Source organism: Mustela erminea, chromosome 3, assembly GCF_009829155.1.
Source record: "Mustela erminea isolate mMusErm1 chromosome 3, mMusErm1.Pri, whole genome shotgun sequence".
Taxonomy (NCBI): Eukaryota; Metazoa; Chordata; class Mammalia; order Carnivora; family Mustelidae; genus Mustela; species Mustela erminea.
The window spans coordinates 30,095,072-30,119,350 of NC_045616.1; the positions used below are offsets into that span (position 1 = coordinate 30,095,072).

The following is a 24,279-nucleotide window of genomic DNA, read 5'->3' on the forward strand; positions in this document are numbered from 1 at the left end:
CCATTAAAAATAAAAAAATAAATAAAATAAAATAAAATAAACCTCAGGAAAACTCCCATGAAATACTTAGCTTTAATCCAGGTAATGTTCTGGATACTGAATGTACTTTTAGGAAGCAGCATGAGGTGACCTACTTTACATGAGGTGTTTGTAGAATAGCTGACTTGTGGTGACCATCTTTCATCTTCATGACCTTTCTAAACTCTTCCTTAGAGCAGTATTAGGGCCAGTCCTGTCACTGAGACCACTCCTAGTTTGGATAATAAAAGATGAAGGGCCTGCTTGTACTATCTCTCTGTTCGGCTCACAAGACTTTTTTTTATCAAAAGCATCCTGTCAGGCAGGGGTCCTGTGGAAGGAGGACCAGTTCTACCTCTTAGCCGTGTGGCGCCAGTTCAGTGATTCAGTTTCCCTGAGGCACACTGGCCAGACCCATGGAATGGGGACACCAGTTCCCCGGGTTATTTTGGGAATGGTATTTGTAAAGGCAAGTTACCAAATGGAAATTGCTGGCTGTCCATTGTTGTTGTCACAGCTGTCTAAACACATGTCTTCTTACCGCCCTCGAGAGTTCTCTCCCCCTGACACTGACTAAGGAAATGTTCTCACAACAAAAGTAGTGAGAGTGACAATACCAGGTGGTAGGTTTTTCAGATGAATTGTACCATTTAAGCCTTATGGGAGCCCTTTGAGGCAAGTAGTGTATTTGTCCTCTGACACAGAAGAATTTGAGGCTCAGCGAGGCTCCCTCACTCGGCCACAATCACACACCAAAGGAGAGGTGTAGCCAAGACTTGAACTCGGGTTTATCTGACCCTTCAACCTCTGCCCCCCTCTGAAAGTCTTTGTATCTGGAGGGCTCTGAGATCTGCTGCCTTCCCTGGTGAGATCCCTTGGAGTTTCATGCCATTTGTTATTAGGGACATCCTTGTCGAGCCACCTGGGCAGAACGGTGACACCAGCTATAGCATGGTCACGGATGTCTGTCCAACCGGAAGGTCACTAATTTTTTTGGAAAATGAAACCTTGTGCCCTGCCCACTCTGAAGGCTTGTACTGAAGACTGTGAGGTCAGAGAGAAGGAATTCCTAAAGCGACTGTATCAAGGGAGGGGAAATTTGTTAGGTTATTTATTTATTTATTCATTTATTTTAAAGGTGTATTTATTTTAAAGATTTATATGAGAGAGAGTGCAGGTGCCTGAGCTGTGGGAAGAGGCAGAGAGAGAGAGAATCCACAAGCAGACTCCCCGATGCGTGCAGAGCCCACTGTGGTGCTCGATCCCAGCACCCTGAGATCACAACCTGAGCTGAAATCAGGAGTTGGACTCTAATGGGCCAAGCAACCCAGGCATCCCTTGTTTTGTAATTTAAATTGAAATCAAAATTTACAATGTTTCACCAAGAAATGTGAATGGTGATGCCTGTGTTGTGTTCTCATTGTAGTACAAGGCCAATATGCACTTCCACAAGTTGTTCCTTGATGTCCCAACTGAGGAACCACTGAGGCAAAGTAAGTTCTGGTCTGTTTGACTTAACTTGAAGAGATGCTAATTGGTTTGGGGGGTAGAAAGCGGCCTCCATCTTGGGGCTGAAGCACCCAGGGGAACAGGCTTTTGAAAGTCACAATGTAACAGTGGTGCCAACTTCATTCAGCTGTCACCAAGCTCCTGAAGGAAAGTAGACCAGGAAACTGAATCTGTCCTCATAACAGGGAACCCTCTAAGAGGATTCCAGAATGATCTCCTCACCTCTGTATTGATGGCTGAAATGCACTGTGCATGGGTTGTCCTGAGAGTGAAGATAACGAGACTGGAGAAACAGAGAACACTGGAAGAAGGCTGAAAGGAAGCACAGATTCTAATGCGCAGACGTGTCAATCCCTAGATGATGTGGGGCGCAAGGATCACCCCCAGACATCCTGCTCAGCATGCCAGTGAAGACCTCTGCTCCTTTTAGGTTTATTAGAACCAAGGTTCCATTCTGGCCTCTCAGTATACCCATGTTAAGCAGGAGGCTGGATTCCTGCCATGAGGCCCAATCATGTGGGTCACATGCTCTTCCTACACTGAGACCATCAATTTCCAAAGGAGTCATTAGTGACCGTCCCAGAGTAGGAGGGGCAGGAATGCCAACATGAGCTCAAGGTGACACGCCTTCCTTAAAAAGAGGATTTTGAAACTCCATTCTCAAACTCTTGTTTGTAGTGCTAGACTTGCCTGACCATTTTGAGTTTCATACCAAAGCATGTCAGACTTTGAATTAAAAAACAAACTCTCATGCCCATAGCTTTACTCCACGGAAGACAGCTGACAAAGAGGGGAAAGATCTTTTGAATATGAGTATATTATCTCTGCCAATCCTGAGTCACCAACATATTTACGGAATTTTTATTTCATTTGGAAATTGCAAGTCCTCTTATACCCGTGTCTGTTTTCCCAGGTTTTACCTGTGCTCTACAGAAAGAGATATTATACCAGGGGAAGCTCTTTGTATCAGAAAACTGGATTTGTTTTCATTCCAAGGTCTTTGGAAAAGACACTAAGGTTGGTATAATTTTTTAAAAGAAAGCTATGCACTTTATTATATGTTGTGAAAGTCAAGTTTGTTTAAGTGTAGCAATGTTGATAAATATTTACTCTTGTTATACCTTTATGTCTTTATTTCCCTTATCGTAGTTCCAAATATTACAGGTTCTAAATACCTCTAACCAATACTAACTTCCCTTTTCTCCTAAAGACCACTCTCAGTTTATTTCCTTATATACATAGATCTCTACCACAATCATACACTCAATCCTTACCCAGATGTCACTAGAGAACTCTCAAAGTTGTCCATTTGAAGAGCGTGCCATCATTTGTTTCAAAGACCTATATTAAACCCAAGACCATTTTTTAAATAAATACCGATTTTTACACCTTGTTCCTATCACATCAGACATGTAGAAAAACAGGCTTAAAGGAGCTCATTTTGTACCATAACCAGCACCAAAGGAGCAGGAATTAGAACACTTAAGGCCTGGTCTGAGAGAGTCATACACCCACATTCCCCAGTGGACAATGATTGACAAGTTCTCGTTCTCATTAAACAGATTTGGGGGAGCACAGGCCCAAGACACCTGAGCTGTTGAGGATAGCCTGGAGGAATTGGCAGCTTTCCCAAGCCACTCCTTCCGAAGGGAGGATCCTGGGACTATGTCATAAGAAGGAAAAAGATAATACCATCCCACTGACATTCTTTCCCTTTGACCTGCAATGTCACACCACAGTCCATTCAGGCCACCAGAACAAGGAGTCTGAGAAACTCCTTAGGTTTGCGTGACCTAATGAGTTCTTAATCCTTCTGATTCATGAACAAGCTGCTTTAATATTCATGAAGTTGCTGACTAAAAACTTTTTGAGTGGTATTTATGTTTTATTTAAATATTCTTCCTAAAGCCCCTGGCAATCTTTAGGATAATGACTCTGTAACAAATACAAGGGAAAATTCTTGATTTTCTTGGTGCTGGGTCCGCCAACTAGCACATTGTTCTGTAGGTCAGACATGTTATTTTGATGTTGTTCTATAATTATGTAGAGTTGTGTTTAGACAAACATTTTGATAAATATGATCACCTGAATCAGTATAACGCAAAGCAGTATTAAGCAGTTTTACACTGGATTTCTAGACTGCTCAGTTGTAAGAACTTGTTCATGGAGTAGGGAAGGGATTGGGTAGCAGGAATCTCCACAGTTTTGGAGTTTTTTTTTTTTAAGATTTTATTCATTTATTTTACAGAGATCACAAGTAGGCAGAGAGGCAGGCAGAGAGCGAGAGTGGGGAAGCAGGCTCCCTACTGAGCAGAGAGCCCGATGCAGGGCTCGATCTCAGCACCCTGGGATCATGACCCGAGCCAAAGGTAGAGGCTTTAACCCACTGAGCCACCCAGGTGCCCCAGGAATCTCCACAGTTTAATGTGATAAGATAATTCCCAGGAATTTAGAGCCAACACCTCTGATGAAAGCAGCAGGGCTGGAGATATTAGTGAAGGAAGAATGAGTCTTTGTTAAGGGATGAGGGAATTCTTAAACTCAGTAAGTGTACTTTGAAGCTAATATGATCCTAGCAGTGGTTTTAAAATCCATTATCTACCTAAAAGAGAAATGACCAGACCAAAAAAAGAGAAAAGGAGTGGCCTAACGCACTGGTTTTCCAAAAAGGTAGTAGCGGGGTTGCTTTTGCATGTGCTATAGCTAATCTAAGAGACAAGGGATTAAAAATCATCAGGAGGTAGGAACTTAAGAACTGTAGTAGTGACCTGTACATTTCTTCCCTTCCCAGGATGGTGGCAAGGAGATTGGGGCCACAGATCTGTGGCAGAATTCCGATACTGCCAACAGAACTGGGTCCAACACGATCCCGCGTAAACTAAAGGCAGTTCACAATTCACTCTAGGGAGGGAAATTCTAAGCACCCTACCCTGGAAAAATATTAACAAAGTGCAGCCTTAATGTAATCAGGACATTTTGGTCAGTCTGACTGCATTTTCAGATACTGGTAAAAGTAAATGCATGTATCATATCCCATCTAGACTCAAACTGAAAAATGATTTATACTTTATTTCTCACATGTGATCTGGCTGTCATTTTATACTTATTAAGCAGTTGATTGAAAACTCCTTAAGAGTGTTCCATGCCTTAGATTATGAAAAAAACCAAATGTGTAGCCCCTAGTCTCTGTGTGCTTGTGCTGCTGCTCAGAAACAAAATTAAACTCATTTTTATATCCTTATCCATCTTGGCAGACTTTACTTTTTTTCCCCAAAATTTATCCTAGTGTTTACCATATGAGTTATCTCCTACACTTCAAAATTTTGGGCAGTAGAGTTCTTCAGCAAAATGGTTTTTAGGAAATATCTCATTAAGATTAGCCCCTCATTCTTCCATAGTCTTCCCATCTGGAACTTGGAGGGGCAGTAGAACATCTCTGTCTCATAAACCTAAACACAGGAAAGACAGTGTTCATAATTAAAAGCTCAGTTTTCTTCCTTCAAACTGACAGTACTAACCTAAGGCCCTCCTCTTCCCCACTGACCTTGTTGCTCTCTTCTAGAATATGTGAAGCATTTTTACAAGATAATGTACACTTGAATAAGTGTATCTGTGGAGGGAGTCAGTTCATTTTACTGAGGATGCAAGTGACTCTTTATCATGATTAAAGTGATATGGCCCTTTTCTCTTTGAAACCAAACTGGCTTGTGGGGATATAACATAAAAATATTGGAACATCTATTCTTCATGTTATCTGGTACATGCTTGTAATACACTGGATGAAAAAGAACCCACATTTTGGATTGTATTGATTCAGATTCTCTCATAACCCATTTATGACCTTGGACAAGTCACCTACTTCTGTAAACACATGTCCTAGTCTCTTAGAGCATGTACTTTATAGGACTGTCCTAATTAAAATGACATTCTCATCTGTTCTAATTCTCTATTGTTCAAACCAGAGAAGTTGTTTAAGTTCTTTTATTTCACTTATCCTCTTTTTATAAAACAAATGAGGAAATGAATGACTTTTTTTTTTTATTATTTAATGTGGAACATTTCATGAATTTGCACTCATCTTTGCACAGGGGCCCTGCTAATCTCCTCTGTATCATTCCAATTTTAGTATATGTCCTGCCAAAATGAGCACAATACATTACTTTCTTAATGAGTGCTAGGCATTTTCCATATATTATCTCACTGAATCCACAGAAAATCCTGGGAAGCAGGGAAGATTATCTCCATTTTACAAATCAGAAACCTGAGACTTAGAAAGTGTGGTTTGTAAGATCGAGTAGGTCACGCAGATAGTATGGACTGTAGAAAGTAAAACAGCCAGTGGTTTTATCAGCAAAATGGGTTTATTCAGGAACGGGAGAGAAATCGCACTTTGAGCCATGCAAAGCTCTGGCAAACTACGCAAGTCAAGATCAAAGGAGAGAAATATTAAATTATAGAGCAAAGGAGGAAATTGGGGGGTGGTTTCTTTGGACAAAAGCTCATTGAAGAGAATTGAGCCTTCATGCCTTCTCATTGGCTGAGCTTGTTGCTGGGCAAGGAGAAATCCTTCCTTCCTCTGGCTGGGGTGGGTAGTCAAGTGGGCTTCTTCCTGTTGGGGTCTGCAACTGAGGACCAGAAGTGGTACAGGAGAGCTCCCCCTTCGGGCCTCCAGATTGCATTTTAAATAAGGTTTCCTTTATTCCCTTTCACGAAAGTAACAACTGAGAATTCAGGTCCCAGATTTTCTGTGCAGTAGTGATTCCACTATAACAGCGTCAGTCAAGGTTTTCCATACCTGCGTATGTATAAGGATAGATGAGAGGGAGGTGTGTGGAGATTAGCCCTCGGGGGATGGCCACAAGCACTCTGTTTCTGCAGAGCCAGGACCTACCTTTAAGATGACTGTGCATTTTGCATTCATTGCCTTGTCTCAAGATCAAGGTTTTTCACCCAGCCCTTCGAGTAGAATTGATGAGGCAGATTTACCCTCTGGCTTTGGAAGCAGAACTTGGAGGAGACTGGCTTTTTTTCCTGGAGGCTGGAGAGCTCCCTGGTGGTTTTGGATTTCTTCGTTAAACTTTAAAAAAATTTTTTTCTTCCTTCTACATGAAGATTTGAAGTTGTGTTCAGTGAACACTCAACCAGTGTGAACTGATTGTGTTTCAGATCTCTATTCCGGCATTCTCAGTCACCCTCATAAAGAAAACCAAAACTGCCCTCCTCGTGCCAAATGCCTTAATTATAGCAACAGTCACAGACCGGGTGAGTAGGCCTTGGAGATGAAGGCACCTTCGCTTTGTCCTGTTTGTATAGTGTTTCCCCTCACAAGGTGCTTTATTCTAATATAATTGTTGACAATTTTGCGTTTCTTGCTGACTTAATTCTACTTGCTTGACCAAGGTCAGGAACGGAAAATTCTTTCCCAACTCCCCTTTCTCTAGTATCTCTTGGAAGAGGCTAAACTGATATATTGAGTTTCTTTAATATTTAAAACCACCACCACTGCATTGTTGAGGGGATGAGACTGAAGAGTCTCTGGGACCCAGAACCTTACTCGGTCCTTCACCAGAGCTATCCCCGATATATGAACCTGGTGCTTGCCATGTGGGGTCAGCTTCAGGACCAGTTTCTAGCACCTCTTTGTTTCCAGGTTGCATCAAGTACTGTTCTATATAGAAATTCTGTATTTCTCTTGACTGTTGACCTGTGCCACACATGTGTGACCGGCTACTTGCATCGAGAGTGGTGTTTATATCAGTTTAGCCAGAAAGAGGGAGTGGAATAGTTCGGTTACTCATTTCTCACTTGAAATTATATATTTTATTTAAGATTCTTACCTACTATTTCTATGAAAGCATAAAAGCTGCATTCCATTTCCAACCTTACTGGATAACTTGGAGAGGGAAAGAGGGTGGAGGAAAAGATAAAAGAGGCTATTCTGATGACAGTAGGAAATAGGTTAATATTTTGAGAAAAAAAAAGTTTATAATACGAGTGGCTAACAGGCATTAAGTACTTCTCGCCAGGCATACACTAAATGCTTTCCTTCTATTTTCACATTGATTCCACACTGCCACCCAGAAGTGGTTAAGTGTTGTTAGCCAACTGAGCCACCCAGGCGCCCGGGCCTGTTTTCTTAAGCGTCTGCCTTTGGCTCAGGTCATTATCCCAGGGTCCTGGGATCGAACCCCACGTTGGGCTCCCTGCTTGGCGGGGGGCATGCTTCTCCCTCTTCCTCTGCTGCCTTCCACTGCTTGTGCTCTCCTGTTCTCTTATTCTGTTAAATAAATAAATAAATAAATAAAATAAAATCTTTAAAGAAAAGAAAAGAAAACTGAAGCCAAGGGTCACTTGAGGGTCCAACTCTTCATTTCAGCTCAGGTCCTGATCTCAAGATCATGGGATCCAACCCTGCTATGGGCTCCGCAGGCAGGCGGAGTCTGCTTGAGATTCTCTCTGCCCCTCCCCCCTTCACATACTCTGCCTAAGTAAATAAAATCTTCAAAAAAAAAAAACAAAAGAAAAACTGAAGCCAACTGTGGTTGAGCAGTTTGCCTACTGTCACCCACTTCTAAGTAGCAGAGCCAGACCTAACAATTGGGTCTAAAGGCAGAACCCACAGTGTTAACTACTCTGGAACACATACTTTCTGGGAAAACCTATCAAGGGCTCTCCTCCACAAATAAAAGGGATAATTACAAATTTCTGGAAGGGGGCTCTGAAAAGATTCTGTGGCTCAAACAGAGAAAGAGTGATTTTTAATATTTTCTTAACATACGTAACACTTTACCACTTAACATGGTTTTTTTTAATATTTTAGTTATTTGAGAGCGAGAGAGAGATCACAAGTAGGCAGAGAGGCAGACAGAGAGAGGGGGGAAGCAGGCTCCCCACTGAGTAGAGAGCCCGATGTGGGGCTCCATCCCACGACCCTGAGATCATGACCTGAGCTAAAGGCAGAGGATTAACCCACTGAGCCACCCAGGCACCCCCACTTAACATGTTCCTGGTAAATTCATTTTTCCTTATGTCATGTGTCTCCAAATTCCTTCTCTAGTCTGATTTCACTTTTTGCCCATCACTTACATTTACATGCATCCACTAGAAAAATCTCCATATTTGTACAAGGGAGAATCTGAAAGTGGCTTGAAAAAGAAAGGAGCCTCTAAGAGCCTCTGGGAAATTCTTAGTGGAAATCTAGGTCAGAACAGAGAAAGAGGACCCTTGGGAAATGTGAAATACCTTAAAGGGGGGGAGGGGTGGCGGGAGAACAAGCTTCAAAGAAGATCTAGCAAGTATCACTAGCCTTTTTTTTTTTTTTTAATATTATGACTTTTTTTTTTTAAGCCTGTGTGTGCTTGTTTGGGGCATCTGTTTCAGTGCCTTAACACCTTCACATTGCTATTACCTAAATGGGGTTTGAGGGGTTCTTTGCCCTTGTGGGGGAAGAGGTTTGGTTTATTATGGAAATGAAATTAAAAAAAAAAATGTGTGGGTGAATGAGTCTTTCCTTTGAAAACGAAAAAATTATATAAATTTTTTGCACACTGAACTCACGTGTTTCCACGCAGTATCTGTTACTAATGACTGTTTTGTTTTCCAGTACATATTTGTCTCCTTCCTCTCCAGAGATTCTACTTACAAGCTACTGAAATCTGTGTGTGGACACTTAGACGTGAGTACAACATCCCTGAGCCTCAGTTGCTGTCTCTCTTTTCTATTTCTGCTGGTTTCCTAGTTGATCTAGTTTTTCATTTTGTTTCATTAATTTCAGAATACAAGCGTCGGGAACAGTCCCAACCCATCTTCTCTTGAGAACAGTTTCCGGGCAGACCGCCCTTCATCTCTGCCTCTGGTGAGTTGCCTACATAACAATCTAAAAGCCACGGAAAGGGAACTTGTCCCACAATGACACTTCTCCTTACACCAGGATCAGGGGACGGAAGTAGCGTAGGACCTTAAAATCTGAGGTCAAATCTGAAGACAAGGGCATTTCTGTGCTGAAGAAAAGGGGGCCATAGGAGGCCATTAACTTTTTTCAGGTAACTGAAGAGCCGTCCTAGAAAAGAAACAGGATAGTGGGCTGTCTGGGTGAGCAAGTGGTCAGTGAAGATGTTTGTAAAATCTTGCTATCTTTGCTTGTCAGTGTTTTGCAATTGTAAAAGAACTCTGTAGTCACCAAGTGAAAGAGATTTTTTTTCCCCCTTTAGATTTTGTTGACTGAATAGTAAATCTCCAGTGAAAAGTAGTTCCCCCCCATTTGTACCTATGATGCTGTGATGTCAGCCCAAGAGAGTCCTAGCCATATTTATTCAAGTCCTTATTCCCAAATTGATTCCTGTTAAATACCAGAATACCTTGAGTGCAATAGTATGAGCCCATGGCTCTCACATCTACAAATCTTCTGAGAGCTATTAAATAGTACAGGGACTGAAAACATGTACACATAAAAAGTCGTCCAAGAATGTTCACAGCTGGCACACCTGGGTGACTTAGTCAATTAAGTGTCTGCCTTCAGCTCAGTTCGTGATCTTGTTGTCCCGGGACTGAGTCCCCCATAGGGCTCCCTGCTCAGCAGGGAGTCTGCTTCTCTCTCTCTCTCTCTCTCACTCTTTCTCTCTCTCGCTGTCTCTCAGGTGAATGGATAAAATCTTTAAAAAAAAAGTTCACAGCTGAACTGTCCGTAATAGCCAAAAAACAAACAATTCTAATGTCCATCATCTGCTGAATGGATGAATAAAATGCCGTATGTCCATACAATAGAATATTATTTGACCATACAAAGGAAGGAGTATTGACACATACAACATGAAAGAACCTTGAACACATGACACTAGGCAAAAGAAGCCAGACTCAAAAGGCCACATACGGTAGGATTCCATTTATACAGAATGTCCCAAACAGACACCCTGACAGGGAAAGTAGAGGAGTGGTTGCCAAGGGATGGGGCAAGGGAGAAGTTAGAAGTGACTGCTACTAGGTAAAGGGATTCACTTTGCGGGTGGTGGAAATGTTCTGAAATAAGACAATGGTGATGGCAGCATAACATTCTGATTATTCTAAAAACCACTAAATGGTATGCTTTAAATAATGATTTTTGTATCATTGAATTTTATCTCAATTTAAAAAAAAAAAAACCTTAGGGAAAAAAAGTAGTGGGAAGTTGTTAAAAAAAAAAACAAAACCAAGATGTATAATTTGGAATCCAACAAACTTGGTTTCAAATCTGGCTTCCGCCCAGCTGAGTTATGCCATCAGAGAAGCGCTTTTAACTGCTGTGACTCAGTTTCTTCATCCAGCCAAATGCCAACTTCATGGTGTGGCTGTGAAGATTAAGTGCAGTCGTCGGTCTGAGGAGCTTTGCGTACTGCCTGATACATGATAGGCTTTCAGTCAGTAATTACTAAATCCAAGAGACTGGAATTCTTCATCTTTCTCTTTCCTATATATTTTTGCATGAAATTGAAATGAACTGAAATGAAATTGAAATGAATTACTGAAACGATCCAAAGATAGCCAGTGTAAGCTGAAAGGCTGGTCCTTTGCTATTTTGCAGCTAACTCAGCTGTGAAAATCTCAGCTTACTTGCACCTCCTGGCAGTGGGGAAGGGAACATTTTAATGACCTCTGTGGTCCCGTCAGTACTTAAGCACTTGGGGGAAACAAGTGGGATAAAAGTTAAACATCCCTGCTTTGTCCCTACTGCTCACACTTCTATCCTCCTTCTATAATTCACAAGTTATAGCACAGCCTCTCCTTTAATTTGGTTGGTGGAAAGGAGCTAAAACTTTACTTTCCGTGTCTAATTTGTTAAAGGCATTTTTCCTTTCATTAAAATTCCTTTTTTTATACTGTATTTAAAGAACACCTTTGCATTGAGAACATGGGTGTAGAAAACTGTGCTTCTATTTCTTTTCTCCGATATGTCTGCACCTATCACTTTTTCTCATGACGGAATGCTAATGAGACTTTTCCAGTTGGACCCTGGAAGCTTTTTCAATCATCAGCAGTGCTTTTTCTAAACATTTGTTGTTTCAAACAAGTTGGCCACTGTTGATAGGATTTTTAACGGCCCAGAAAAATCTGTTTGGTCACCAGATACTCTGATCTGTTGGGGAAATCCCAGGGGTATGGGGTAATCCTCCCTTCTTTTTCAGTGTTTTATAAGTGAGGCCCAATGTGGGGTTACAGAGGCCTGTCTGTTTACTGAGGGGAACTGGACTCTGTACGCTTCCTTGTTTCCTTCAGGATTTCAACGATGAATTCTCAGATCTGGATGGAGTGGTTCGACAAAGAAGGCAAGACATGGAAGGATACAGCAGCTCTGGTTCTCAGACTCCCGAATCGGAGAACTCTCGAGGTCTGAGAAATTTCTGTATGTTACCTAAAGTATACAGATATCCTCATCTCACGCCTATAAAACAAAACAAAACCAACAAAAACCACCTTGCCAATCAGGAAGGGACTAATTAACAATTAAAATTCGCTAAGAGACTCTGGAGAAAGGGTCGTTTGAAAGTTTCAGGGAAAAGAATTGTCTGCTTGGTTAAAAAAAATTTCTCTTTATACACATTTAATAAATCTCTTAAATTGACATCATATTAGGGCAGTTCAAAGAGAAACACACAAAATGTTTTGTTTTGTTTTACCTCTTCTTTCCATCATATTGTTCACTGTTCTAGCTGAATGGTCCCAGTGAGTTAGTGGGCTAAGGACAGACTGTCCTTGTATCATTTTCTTACTTCTGAAGCATTGAATTTCAATACCTAACCACTGAACCAACTTGTGAGAAGATCCATTTATATTCTCAGCCATTATGCATGTTGTGAGATTAATTTGCTTTGTGGTTGATGCTGTGTTTTTAAATGCACTGGGAAGGAAACTTAGCCAGCCCCATTTTGGCTTGATAGATTTCCATGTGACAGAATCCCAGACAGTTCTGAACGTCTCCAAGGGAGAAACAAAACCAACCCGGGCAGATGCCCATGTGAATAGAGTGCCTGAAGGAAAAGCCAAGAGTCTCCCTGTACATGGTAAGGAACAGAATGTCTTGGGTAAGGGAGTGTGGTAGTAGTCATCAGCTTGTAACTTTTCAAGGACCCCCAAATATCAGGGGCCCCTGGGTGGCTCACTTAAGCATCCCACTCTTCGTTTTGGCTCAGGACATGATCTCAAGAGTCCTGGGATCAATCCCTGCATTGCCCTCTGTGCTCTGTGGGGAGTCGGCTTCTCCCTCTCCCTCTGCCCCTCCTTCTCACTCAATAAATAAAATCTTCAATAAAAAATAAAGGGCACCCATATTTCAGTTTATGACTGCCTTTCATATTCCCACCCCTCCTTTCCTACTGTAGGTCTTTGTTCTGTGCATATTAATTCATGTACTCATTCAACAAACATTATCCAGTTTGGGCTTTATTGTGAGGGATACAGAGGTGACTTGTCTTCCTGGAGGTCCCTTCATTATTTTTAGTATCTTGAGAATGTTACTCAAAAACTGGTGATGAAACTCAAATTAAATTATTGCTTACTTAATAAGTATTCTAATAGCTGTTTACCAATTATACTGATATGAGAGCAAGGACAGACACCTGGAAGGCTTCAATGTTTTCTTCAGTGTCTATTATCCTAGAATAATTACCTCTTTCAAGTACCTCTTCCCTGCAGGGACTTTGCTGGATGAAGGTGTGTTGCAGTTTTAAAACCATTTTTTCTTCTCCCAACAGGTCAGTCAGAAACCACTGGAGTCCTACACAAATTCAAGTCTCAGACATATACGACTCTCCACCATATTCTTATATTCTACGCAATTGTGTAAGTAGATGAATTTACTATGAGTGACTTAAAATCATTCATGTCTCTAAAAGAACAGTCTCACGGTTCCAAGAGTCCTTGTAAATCTCAGTTGTCTCTCATGTGACCCATATCTTACCTTTGACAGTTTTGTCTCCTATTCCAACATTTTGTTTTCCTTAGGCTTAGGTTACATTTTCCTATTCATTCCCTTATTTAAATAAATGGAAGGAAGGAAGACCAAATTGGGCCAATTCCAGCAGAGGACTACGTTACGAGTGGATACTATTAGTAAGAAAACTGTTCTGTGAATGATGAAGCATCTTTGGCCTTACTATTTATCTTCTCATCTATCCCATGTTCTCTGGACAGAGGCCAAAACAACTTCAAAATACCATCATCCCTTTTACTGTGAAAACTCTGGCATATCTTTTTTTTTTTTTTTTAAAGATTTTATTTATTTATTTGACAGATAGAGGTCACAAGTAGGCAGAGAGGCAGGCAGAGAGAGAAGGGGAAGCAGGCTCCCTGCTGAGCAGAGAGCCCGACGTGGGGCTCGATCCCAGGACCCTGGGATCATGACCGGAGCCAAAGGCAGAGGCTTTAACCCACTGAGCCACCCAGGTGCCCCAACTCTGGCATATCTTGAAGACCTTTCCTCCTCAGCTTCCAGCCTTTAACCAACTGTTTTTCTGAAAATAGGCTGACCCAGTTCTAGGTTCTCCTTACTACCAGGGAGAATGTGCCCAGTTTGGTTTCCAGATAAAGAAGGGAACTTGTGAGTCACCAGGGAACGAGACTGGGCACTCACTGGCCAGGCCCTCCTAGTAAGGGACACAGCACCGCATGGGAGGAGCACAGGCTTGGTAATCCACCTTGGGCATAGCCTTGAGGGACCCTAGTAGAATGGCCATTGTTTATAAATTGAGGAACCTGGACCAGAAGATTTTAAATCCTATTTTCGCTCTCGAGTTTTGTGACAAGCCATCAATCAGCCTGTTGAAAAAAAGACCTTTTTCAAGTCTCTCTGGCAAGTTAATTTTGGAAAATACCTTGCCTTAAAGATACAACACTGGCCCTGAGTTGATAGTTTCATGAATGTCAGTTCATGAACCTATTAAGAATTTCTCTTTTATCCCTTTCCAGTGTCTGTGCACTAATCATCTCGACCTTCTACATGAGATACAGAATTAATACTCTGGAGGAGAGGCTGGGGTCACTAACCTCCATCGTGGACACTCATCATCAGGAGTAAGACCATTCCCTCCCGTGCTATCATCTGCTTGCTCCTGAGACTAGTCTAATGTTGGGCGCTTACCATCCTTCTTAGCAAATATGAACTGAGGTTACATTCCATAGGAGACATTTTGTTAAGTGCATCCAGGGGGGATAAAGGGGTGGGTGGGAGGGTCGAGAAATGAATGCCTGGATTCTGAACTGTTCTTCCTAGAGTGTTGCCAGATTATCAAGAAACATGCCTGATTTTACATTGTCTTGTTCTGGTAGCCCAAGACTCAGCTGTGACCTTGGCCCACTTAGTAAAATATACCAGTTTATCTTACTAAAATGGCAGTGAGTGAAGACACTAATAGGAAAGAAGCAATTCAAATAACTCAGCTCATTTATCACATATTAACTCTTTACATTAACTCATATATTCACAAAATTCTTGAGTACTTTTAAGATCTCTGTGACTAGTAATTAGCTGAATACATCTGTGAAGATTTTCTATCTCACCCACTCAGAGCTCATTCCTTCAAATCCATATACATAAGGATTTTGATCCATTACCAAAAAATGAAACAAATTACTCCATATTAGAAAGCATACTTGTAACCCAAGCTTCTTTCTTTTCTTTTCTTTTCTTTTCTTTTCTTTTCTTTTCTTTCTTTTCTTTTCTTTCTTTCTTTCTTTCTTTCTAAACTGTTGGGTTTTTCTTTTTTAGTTTAAGTAATCTCTACACCCAACATCGGGCTCAAACTCATGACCCAGAAATCAAGAGTCACGAGCTCTTCTGAGCCAGCCAGGTGCCCAACTCAAGTTCTACAAGTAGTGATACTCATTTACAGAGTTTATACCACCTGCTAGAGACTCTATTAAAATAGATAACATGCGGGGTGCTTGGGTGGCGTAGTTGGTTAAGCAGCTGCCCTCAGCTCAGGTCATGATTCCAGGGTACTGAGATCAAGTCCCACATCAGGTTCCCTGCTCAGCAGAGAGCCTGCTACTCTCTCTCCCTCTGCCTGTCACTCTGCTTACTTGTGCTCTCTCTCTGTCAAATAAATAAATAAAATCTTAAAAAAACAAAACAAAACAAACAAAATATATATATATATATATGTATATATATATATGTGTGTGTGTGTGTGTGCAATTCTCTCTAATTTTATGTTCACCATAACTTTTTTTAAAGATTTTATTTATTTATTTGACAGACAGCACCATAGCCTTTTAAGACAACTTTTATTCCCATTTTACAGATGAGGAAAACTAAGACCCAGAGAAATAATTTACTGTCATACAGTTTATAATAAAATCAGGTCTCAGATGCAAGTCAGTATGACTACACAGAGGACAGGCTTCCCCATCTACCAGTGGCTTGGTTGTGAGGAACAGCCTAGGAACTGGATTAGGCTGTATAGAGTGTGCTTCAGAATCATCTGATGGCTTGTTAAAACAGACTGCAGGGCCCATCCCCAGAGTTTCTGATGCACTAGAATGGAGGGCCCAAGAATTTGCATTTCTGTCAAGTTCCTAGGTGATGCTGATGGTGCTGGCATGGGTCTGTACTTGGAGAATTACTAGATAATGCCATTCTAGGGCCTCTTTATGCTCAAATAATGACCTAAAGTCTTATTCTGTGGCTTACGTGTCTGCTGGCATACAGGTTCTTTCTGAACCATAACATATACTTTTGAGCCAATATAGTGGAAACATAAAGAACAGTCTAGAATAGATTTATACCCTGCCCTTACTTTCTCCCTTCTTGTTCAATATGCTAACATACTTAGGCCAGAGTAATATAGTGTGCCCTCCTAGTTCACTATCAGATACAGGATTGGTTTTTTGTTTTTGTTTTTGTTTTCTTTAAAAGAGAGAGATCACAAATAGGCAGAGAAGCAGGCAGGGCGAGGAGGGTGGCAGGCTCCCTGCTGAGCAGAGAGCCTGATGTGGGGCTCAATCCCAGGACCCTGAGATCACAACCCAAGCCGAAGGCAGAGGCTTAACCCACTGAGCCACCCATGCGCCCGAGGGTTGGCTTTTTATAACAAAAATGTACCTTATGTCTGATTTTATCATTTTGTTAACTTGGTGATGATGAGGGGGAAACTCCCTCTAAAAAGAACAAAGGGAATATTCCTTCCACTATTTACTCAACATGGGGCTTCTGGGTGGCTCAGTCATTAGGAGTCTGCCTTTTGCTCAGGTCATGAACCCAGGGTCCTGGAATTGAGCCCTACATTGGGCCCCCTGCTCAGTGGGGAATCTGCTAATCGCTCTCCCTCTGCCTGTCACTGTCCCTACTTGCGTGTGCTCTCTCTCAAATAAATAAAGATTTTGTATGTATTTATTTGATAGAGAAGGAGCACAAGAGTAGGAAGGGTCAGAGGGAGACGCAGACTCCCCTGAGCAAGGAGCCTAATGCAGGACTTGATCCTGGACCTGGGATCATGACGTAGGTCGAAGGCAGACACCTAACCAACTGAGCCAACCAGTTGCCCATAAATAAAATCTTAAAAAAAAAAAAAAAACACGAAACAAGAAACAACCCAGGAAGAAGTAGTGTAAAGAATCATCATTTAAAGGAAAAATCACAAAGATTATGACCAAGAACACCCATGATGGGAAGAATATGTTCATAAAGTGATTTATAAGACAACCAGTTGCCCATAAATAAAATCTTAAAAAAAAAAAAAAAAAACACGAAACAAGAAACAACCCAGGAAGAAGTAGTGTAAAGAATCATCATTTAAAGGAAAAATCACAAAGATTATGACCAAGAACACCCATGATGGGAAGAATATGTTCATAAAGTGATTTATAAGACCTGAGCCTAATCTTCCTTTCACCAAGGTGATCCAGCCAGGCTGCCCCATAGCTGGATCCACACTTGTAAGTGGGTCGGTTAGTGGTCGCAGAATCCATTCCTTTTACTGGCTTTGTTGGTGCATCAGTAGCCTGTATGCTGTCAGAATTTCATGTTAATCCATCAGTTCCATGGGTCTCCGTTCTCTCTAGACACTGACAGATTCCTATTCAGCTTCCTGTCTGGGATCTAAGATTTTGATGGTGCGGCTCAGGGATACAGAAAGCTGTTTGTTTTTAGTACTAGTATACAGAAAAACATCTAATTCCTTTCTTAATGTTTAGAGGATCCTTAGTCATTCACCAAGTACCTGTGTTAAATAATTAGACCCATCACTGGCATCTAAAACCTTAATGGCTAAATAAATTACAGCCAAGAAATATGGAGAAGCTAGAGACCATGGTTCTTAACCTTAACATGAAAATCTGCTCAAAGGCGTTAGACCACTTCTCCAGGAAAATGTACACACAGCGCTCAATTTCCTACAGTTTCAGCTGGTATGGGACCCCACTGAGCCCTGGGGAAGAGCCCATGCTGTAAATACTTGAAACGGCACACAATGAATCCACGTTCCCTTGTAAGACAAGGCCAGCTCCATGGACATGGCAAATCCCAAACTAGGAAAGTCTCGCACTTGAGCAGCAATTTGACTAAAATTCCTGTGTAAATAAATGGTCTCTCCTCCAAAAATAAGTCTGTGACTGAGAAGAGCAGTAATTCTCGCTCATTTCTGGTCTGGTGGGGACAGCAAGGATATTCGAGGTGAACAAGAGGTCTAAGAAGCCATGTGCTGGAGCACTTTTTTTGGTTCGGAAGCCAAGGTACAACACGGCCACTTCCACAAAAACAGGTTAAGAGATGTCCAGCCTTTCCGATGTTAACAAGTGAAATGCTCACGCCTGGCGACTGTAACCCAGTTTTCTATACAAATAAATTTTAAATGTGTTCATTCCGCTTCCTTTGCCACCGCTGCACATCATCATTTTTCTCTTTGTTCTTACAGACAGACAGCACCATCCGGCCTGGGGTCACAAGTACAATTAAATGTGGAGGTCCTCTGCCAAGAGCTGACGGCTAACATAATGAAATTAGAAAAGGTGACTCACGTATTTCCTGGGCTGGGGTGAGAGCCGTGGTGTCTGCTGATGGCCAGACAGCACGGGTCACGCACACAAACACCGGCACGGGGTAGCAAGCAGCCTCCGTGAGCAGAGCCAGCCAGGGGATGTCACGGTAAATGGGAAAAAGAGTATTTTTTTTCAGTTCCACCCAGAAACAGATTTCAGTCTCACTCTCCGTGTGGGTATGTCTTTAGCTTTTCCTCCTTAGAAAGATTTCTCTCTACCACAAGGGCCCGACGGCCAGTGACCACTGACACAGGGCTCAGTGGAAGGGACACAGCAGGAAGTGTCCTCACCACAGAGTGGGCCCCAGCCCCACCCAGGCCGATTGTTGCCATCCATGAAATACTGTGTTCAGTCTGTTGGAACCCCTGCCAGATGGATGTCACTGTTCTGTCTGGCAGACAAAGAGTCCAGGTTTCCGAGTAACTCGCTCAAAGAGACACACAGAGAAAGTTGGCAGATCTGGAATGTGAACCAGGTCTGATTCCACTGTTGTGTTTGCTGCTCCTCACAGGCCAACCTGAGGCCTTGCCAGTAAACCTCTGATGTACATTTACCCTCTAGAATTATCTAACAGTAGGGCAGTTTTCGAGCTGATCTGTCCTAAAACCTGTGTCATTCTTCGAAGCCAGGAGGAGGGCGGACAGGAAGATTGGCACAGGAGAACCGGCCCAGAATTAAACCTAACTAACATTTCTTCACCTCTCCTTCCGGTATGTCCCTCTCTTCCATCTGGTGGTTTGTTTCTGCCCTAAACCTTAAGGAACAGTTTCAGGTACAGGGGTTCAGTTTAGACTGTTACCACAAATGCCCAGCGTAGCTCTCCCTAACAGTGCAGTTATGTTTACCTGGTAAGAAATGTGAAATACAAATTAGCCAAATGATGTTGGTTTTGCTAAACTAAATGGTGGTTAGCACTCAGTTACTGAAGGATTGAGAGCCAAGGAGTTTCCAAAGTTCTGCTTGAAACTGAAGGATGACCTAGAATTCCTACTGAATCTATGGACAAACTTGGAAACTTTTCCTCTTCTTAATCCAAAATCATCCTAGAGAAAGTCAGGTGTAGCCACGCAAAGAGTTTTGTTTTCTAAAATGGGAGTTGCTGAGAGTTGAAGAGATGTTTTTACAAGTGCCCCGCCGTGCTTACAGACGCCAGGCTTCCACACCGGCCTGGAGAACAGGTTGGTCGTCATTCTCCACCAGTTGCTCACACTGGTTCGCAAGGGCATTTGGGGGCTAGAAGCACCCAAATTCCTGCCCGTCCCCTTTTGCACTCCCTCCCGCTCTGGTGCCAGACCCAGCTAGGGCACCCCACGCTGTAATGAGGGACAGAACCTGTCCACAGGGGGCAGACATACATGGCTGCGTCTCCTGCCTTCCGCCTCAGCTTCTTCTAGAGCCCAGCTCCTCGGCTCGGAGGCCTGCACTCCCACCAGAAACCTAGGTCCCGAAGCAGCAGTAGTAAAATAAGTGGGGTTAGGCCCCCGTGCTGTTGTGGAAGTTCTAAAAGTTGGAAGTTGCCCACACAGCTCACACAGCTCAAAGGACTCTGGGCATGAACAATCCTGCTCTGGCTCACGGGTCCGCCCCGCTCTGCAGAGGCCGTCCACAGCGGGGGGCGCAGACTCGAGGTGCTCTCACGGCTGGCCCCCCCAGCTTTTACTTCCAGGTTTCTGTCTTTGGAGGTGTGTTTTAGATATTTTGGTTATCAGGGACTTTATGTCCTTTCTTTTTCTTCCTTCGTACACCTGCTTTTCTGTTTACCTCCGGTCCTGTGGAGTAGGTAGGAAAGACAGCACAGAGTAACAGGGTGGGGACGAAGGCAATGCCTCTTACAGGTCATGAGATAAATAAGTAAACTTATTGTCTGAGAGCCGCAAATGACATTCATGGCGGAGCAGAAGCAGCAGACCTCTGTTTTCACCCTTCGTCTGCCACTGAGTATGTGGCTGATCTCCCAGTTCGTGTGTGAGACCTGTGTGTGGTGGTGGAGGGCACTGAGGGGAGCACCTGTGAAATTCCCGGCACAGACGTCCTAGATGCTTTGCTCCTCACCAACCCTGGGTGCCTGCAGGACATCACAGACTGGTCTATAGAAATAGATAAGGGCACCTGGGTGGCTCAGTGGGTTACAGCCTCTGCCCTTGGCTCGGGTTATGATCTCCGGGTTCTGGGATCGAGCCCCGTGTTAGGCTTTCTCCTCGGCAGGGAGCCTGCTTCCCCCACCTTTCTCTCTGCCTGCTTGTGATCTCTGTCAAATAAATAAATAAAATTAAAAAAAAAAAAAACAGAAGTAGATACTATCTGGGGCACCTGGGTGGCTCAGTCAGTGGAGCATCTGACTCTTGTTTTCACCTCAGGTCATGATCTCCAGGTGGCTCGATGGAGCCTCATATCCGGCTCAGTGGGGAGTTTCTCTCAGTGAACTCAGTGCTTGAGTTTCTCTCTCCCTCTCCCACCTTGTGCTTATACTCGCTCTCTCAAAAAAAAAAAAAAAAAAAGAATTTGTATATATATATATAAATACACACACACATACACACATATGTATATACATACATACATATATTCCATTTTATACACACACACACACACACACACACACATGTGTGTGTATCTTATCTTTCATGGGGTTCCCCACTCCCATCACTATACTGCTTGTTGAGAATTCCTTGCTTAGAATTCTTGAAAGTTCACTTACTCAGGAAATACCTACTGAGCACATTTCTAATGCCCAACACTGTCCTGTGGTCTCGAGATCCAAAGATATGTCACGGACCTGGGCCTGTGAAACTCAGTCTTCTGGGAAATGGGTAATATCTCCTAGGAGTGTTCAACTTCGATGGTTTGAGTCAGACACCACAGGACACACGTGCTCCATAAGGCTCAGTTTCCCATTATCTGTATTTAGGCCACACTTGGTGCTGTGAAGGCTTTTTGTTCTTTTCCTTCCATCTGATTTCTTTTGGTCTCTCCTAACATTTGCATCTTTGTGCCACTCTTCGTTTTTAGCCCCCCCCTTTTTTTTCATCTTAAAGTGGATTATCAACAGAGTTTATTTCCATTAAGCAGCATTTGCCTGATCTCAACTGAATGTAGGAGCCGCTTTTTATTCAACGTAGAATAGATGAATCTCAGACATTATCCAGATCATGGCAAATGGGCTCTTGGTAGAAGCCATTCTATTTAGGAACAGGAACTTCTCTCTTGTTATTTCCAGATACAAAACAACCTCCAGAAGCTGCTTGAGAATGGTGACTGACAGACCGGGTCAATCGTTCAGGCCGACATGATACCTCGCTCGCGCGTCCCTTTGGAGAAGGTGCTCCCCGAGGCATTCTGGTGGAGCGCTCCCTGCTGGCCAGAGGAGCGGGCGGACCAGCATCCCCAGCCATGTTTGCACTTGGAGGTCTCCAGCTCAGGAAGGGGGGAGGGGGAATAATTCTGGTTCCTGTGCAATAAACATTGACCCTGTCTCTCTGAGGAAGTTTTCAGTGCTGCTGCCCGAACAAAACAGACCCAGGTCTGGAGGTCTCTGGAAGGGCCTGGTGGACACTCTCGGGTGATTATGGTGCCACGGTTCTCATGACTGTATCAGCAAACACACTCCACTCCGTGCCTTTTTAGTCCTTTCTGTGCTCCTTTTCTCTCCTTTACACCCCTCTGAACCAGCGTTCCAACGAAGGGAGAGATCATGTGCCAAAAACCTGATACGGTCCTTTCAAGAATGAGCCCTGGTTCTCCAAAACAGACTTGCCTCAAAGAACACCAGCATTTTTTTTTTTCTTTTCCGCCCTTCTGCTGTTCTGTTCTGCTTTAAATCACCCTGCGTATCTTCTCAATTCAGTACGGACAAGAATATCACAAAGCAGATTAAAAGTACCCCGTTTATGTTGTGCTTTGTTCCTGTAACTAATACTTAATTGAACTGATCGTCACCCAGCCCAGATCAAGAATCTATGACCACATGCAACTGAAGTACTAAATTAAACTTACTCAAAACCAAAACTAATCTTTAAACCAAAAAGTACAATATGATTTGATACTGGATGAAAAACCCTGAATTTTTAAGTTTATAGGTGGATGATGTTAGTTTTGAAACAGGCTGCCTGCATGGAATGCTGAAACCCTTCCCAGCACGACAAATGAATGCTTCTCTCTTGCTGACCAGAAGTGACTGGTGGTTTCCTAACTTCTATTTACCATATGGGTTGGCTGGTTTTTATTAATTATTTAGGTACCATAAGATCTGTAATATAAATGATACTCTGTTTCTATTGGCAATGCATTTTATAATCATTTCTATGAAATGTACTTTGTTTAATCAGATAAACTAATAAATGAATTGGTTACATCATTTATATTTGTTAGCCTGTTGGACAAGAACTGTGCCTGGTGCACCACCCCTCACCCCCGGCTTTTAATAAATACTCATTGGCTAAAATGCCCTGCTAACACTGTGTTCTGTCAGTTTGTAAACTCATTTAACTAAGACAACGTGGCCTTTTTAACTGCTTCTCCCCTCCTCTCTACTATTTCCAACTCACCCATACTTCTCTTTTCCCAAGTATCCATTTCAAAACTTAAAAATAATTTTAAATTCTGGGGTGGCAATGATACAGGGGAAAGAAAATGAACTTTTAAATCATAAAAATAATGCTTTATTCTTGGGTTCATGCTTTATAAGTTGTGTGACCTGGAGATCTTTGTCCTTTTCCCCCGTTTTATGTATGTGACTAAAAGTACCAACAAAAAGTGTCACTGAGAGGATCAAATATGATATCTCTAGAGCCCATCAGTGTCATGCTAATAGTATACTCTCATAACAAGGGCCATATTCATTATTTTTCAAGATGTTCTCATGTCTGACATTCCAGTTTCATAAAAGTTCTAAGTCAGTATAGTCCAAACCCATTAGAAATTCAAGAATGGGTAAACTACCTACACCTATACCGAGAAATTTTACAATGTATGAAAAGCTTTGTATGCCCAATGTACTATATTAAATACCCAATGTATTAAAAGGTTTAAATTTCACAGTAAAGAAAACAAAACTAAAAGGCAACCTTCGGAATAGGAGAAGGTATTTGCAAATAACACATCCAATAAAGAGTTAGTACCTAAAAAATATAAAGAACTTACACCCCCCAAAAGAAGACATCCAGATAGTAAACAGACACATGAAAAGATGTTCAACATCACTGACCGTCAGGGAAATGCAAAGAGAAGTACAATGATCCATCACCTCACAACTGTCAGAATAGCTAAAATAAAAAACACAAGACACAACAGGTGTTGGTGAGAATGTGGAGGAAGAAGAACCCTTGTGCACTGTTGGTGGGAATGCAAACTGGTGCAGTCACTCTGGAAAACAGTATGGCGCTTCCTCAGAAAGTTAAAAATACAACTACCCTATGAATCGGGAATCACACTACTGCATATTTACCCACAGTGGATATAAAATGACTTATTTCAAAGGGATACATGCACTCCTGTTTGTAGCAGCATTATTTACAATAGCCAAATTACGGCAGCAGCCCAAGTGCCCATTGAAAGATGAAGAAGTGATAGATACAGAGAGACAGTGATATATGAGAGAATAATACGTATATATCACCGTGTGTATACATAACAATGGAATATTATTCCGCTGTAAAGAGGAATGAAATCTTGCTATTTGCAATCACATGGATGGAGCTAGAGGGTGTTATGCTAAGTGAAATAAGTCTGTCACAGAAAAACAAAACCAAC

The 24,279-nt window shown here is 42.3% G+C and overlaps 1 protein-coding gene and 1 non-coding gene across 10 annotated transcripts in view; one reads left to right on the forward strand and one right to left on the reverse strand.

Moving 5' to 3' along the window:
* Nucleotides 1–22,983, forward strand: part of GRAMD2B (GRAM domain containing 2B) — a 112,775-nt gene extending 89,792 nt beyond the window's left edge. For 7 of the 9 annotated variants that reach the window (XM_032335501.1, XM_032335504.1, XM_032335505.1 and 4 more), the window contains 12 exons: nucleotides 1,445–1,511; nucleotides 2,441–2,544; nucleotides 6,694–6,789; nucleotides 9,131–9,202; nucleotides 9,302–9,382; nucleotides 11,776–11,887; nucleotides 12,438–12,560; nucleotides 13,251–13,338; nucleotides 14,464–14,568; nucleotides 18,408–18,501; nucleotides 19,161–19,241; nucleotides 21,749–22,983. In XM_032335501.1, coding sequence (XP_032191392.1) covers nucleotides 1,445–1,511; nucleotides 2,441–2,544; nucleotides 6,694–6,789; nucleotides 9,131–9,202; nucleotides 9,302–9,382; nucleotides 11,776–11,887; nucleotides 12,438–12,560; nucleotides 13,251–13,338; nucleotides 14,464–14,568; nucleotides 18,408–18,501; nucleotides 19,161–19,241; nucleotides 21,749–21,790 — 1,065 coding nt within the window. In that variant the 3' untranslated portion in view covers nucleotides 21,791–22,983. The remainder of the gene's footprint in view (nucleotides 1–1,444; nucleotides 1,512–2,440; nucleotides 2,545–6,693; nucleotides 6,790–9,130; nucleotides 9,203–9,301; nucleotides 9,383–11,775; nucleotides 11,888–12,437; nucleotides 12,561–13,250; nucleotides 13,339–14,463; nucleotides 14,569–18,407; nucleotides 18,502–19,160; nucleotides 19,242–21,748) is intronic. The other 2 variants (XM_032335506.1, XM_032335510.1) reach the window with 1 other exon arrangement.
* LOC116587389 lies at nucleotides 5,572–5,677 on the reverse strand. Its single transcript, XR_004284410.1, has one exon. It is a non-coding gene; the product is annotated as a U6 spliceosomal RNA (small nuclear RNA).
* Nucleotides 22,984–24,279: the final 1,296 nt, after the last annotated feature.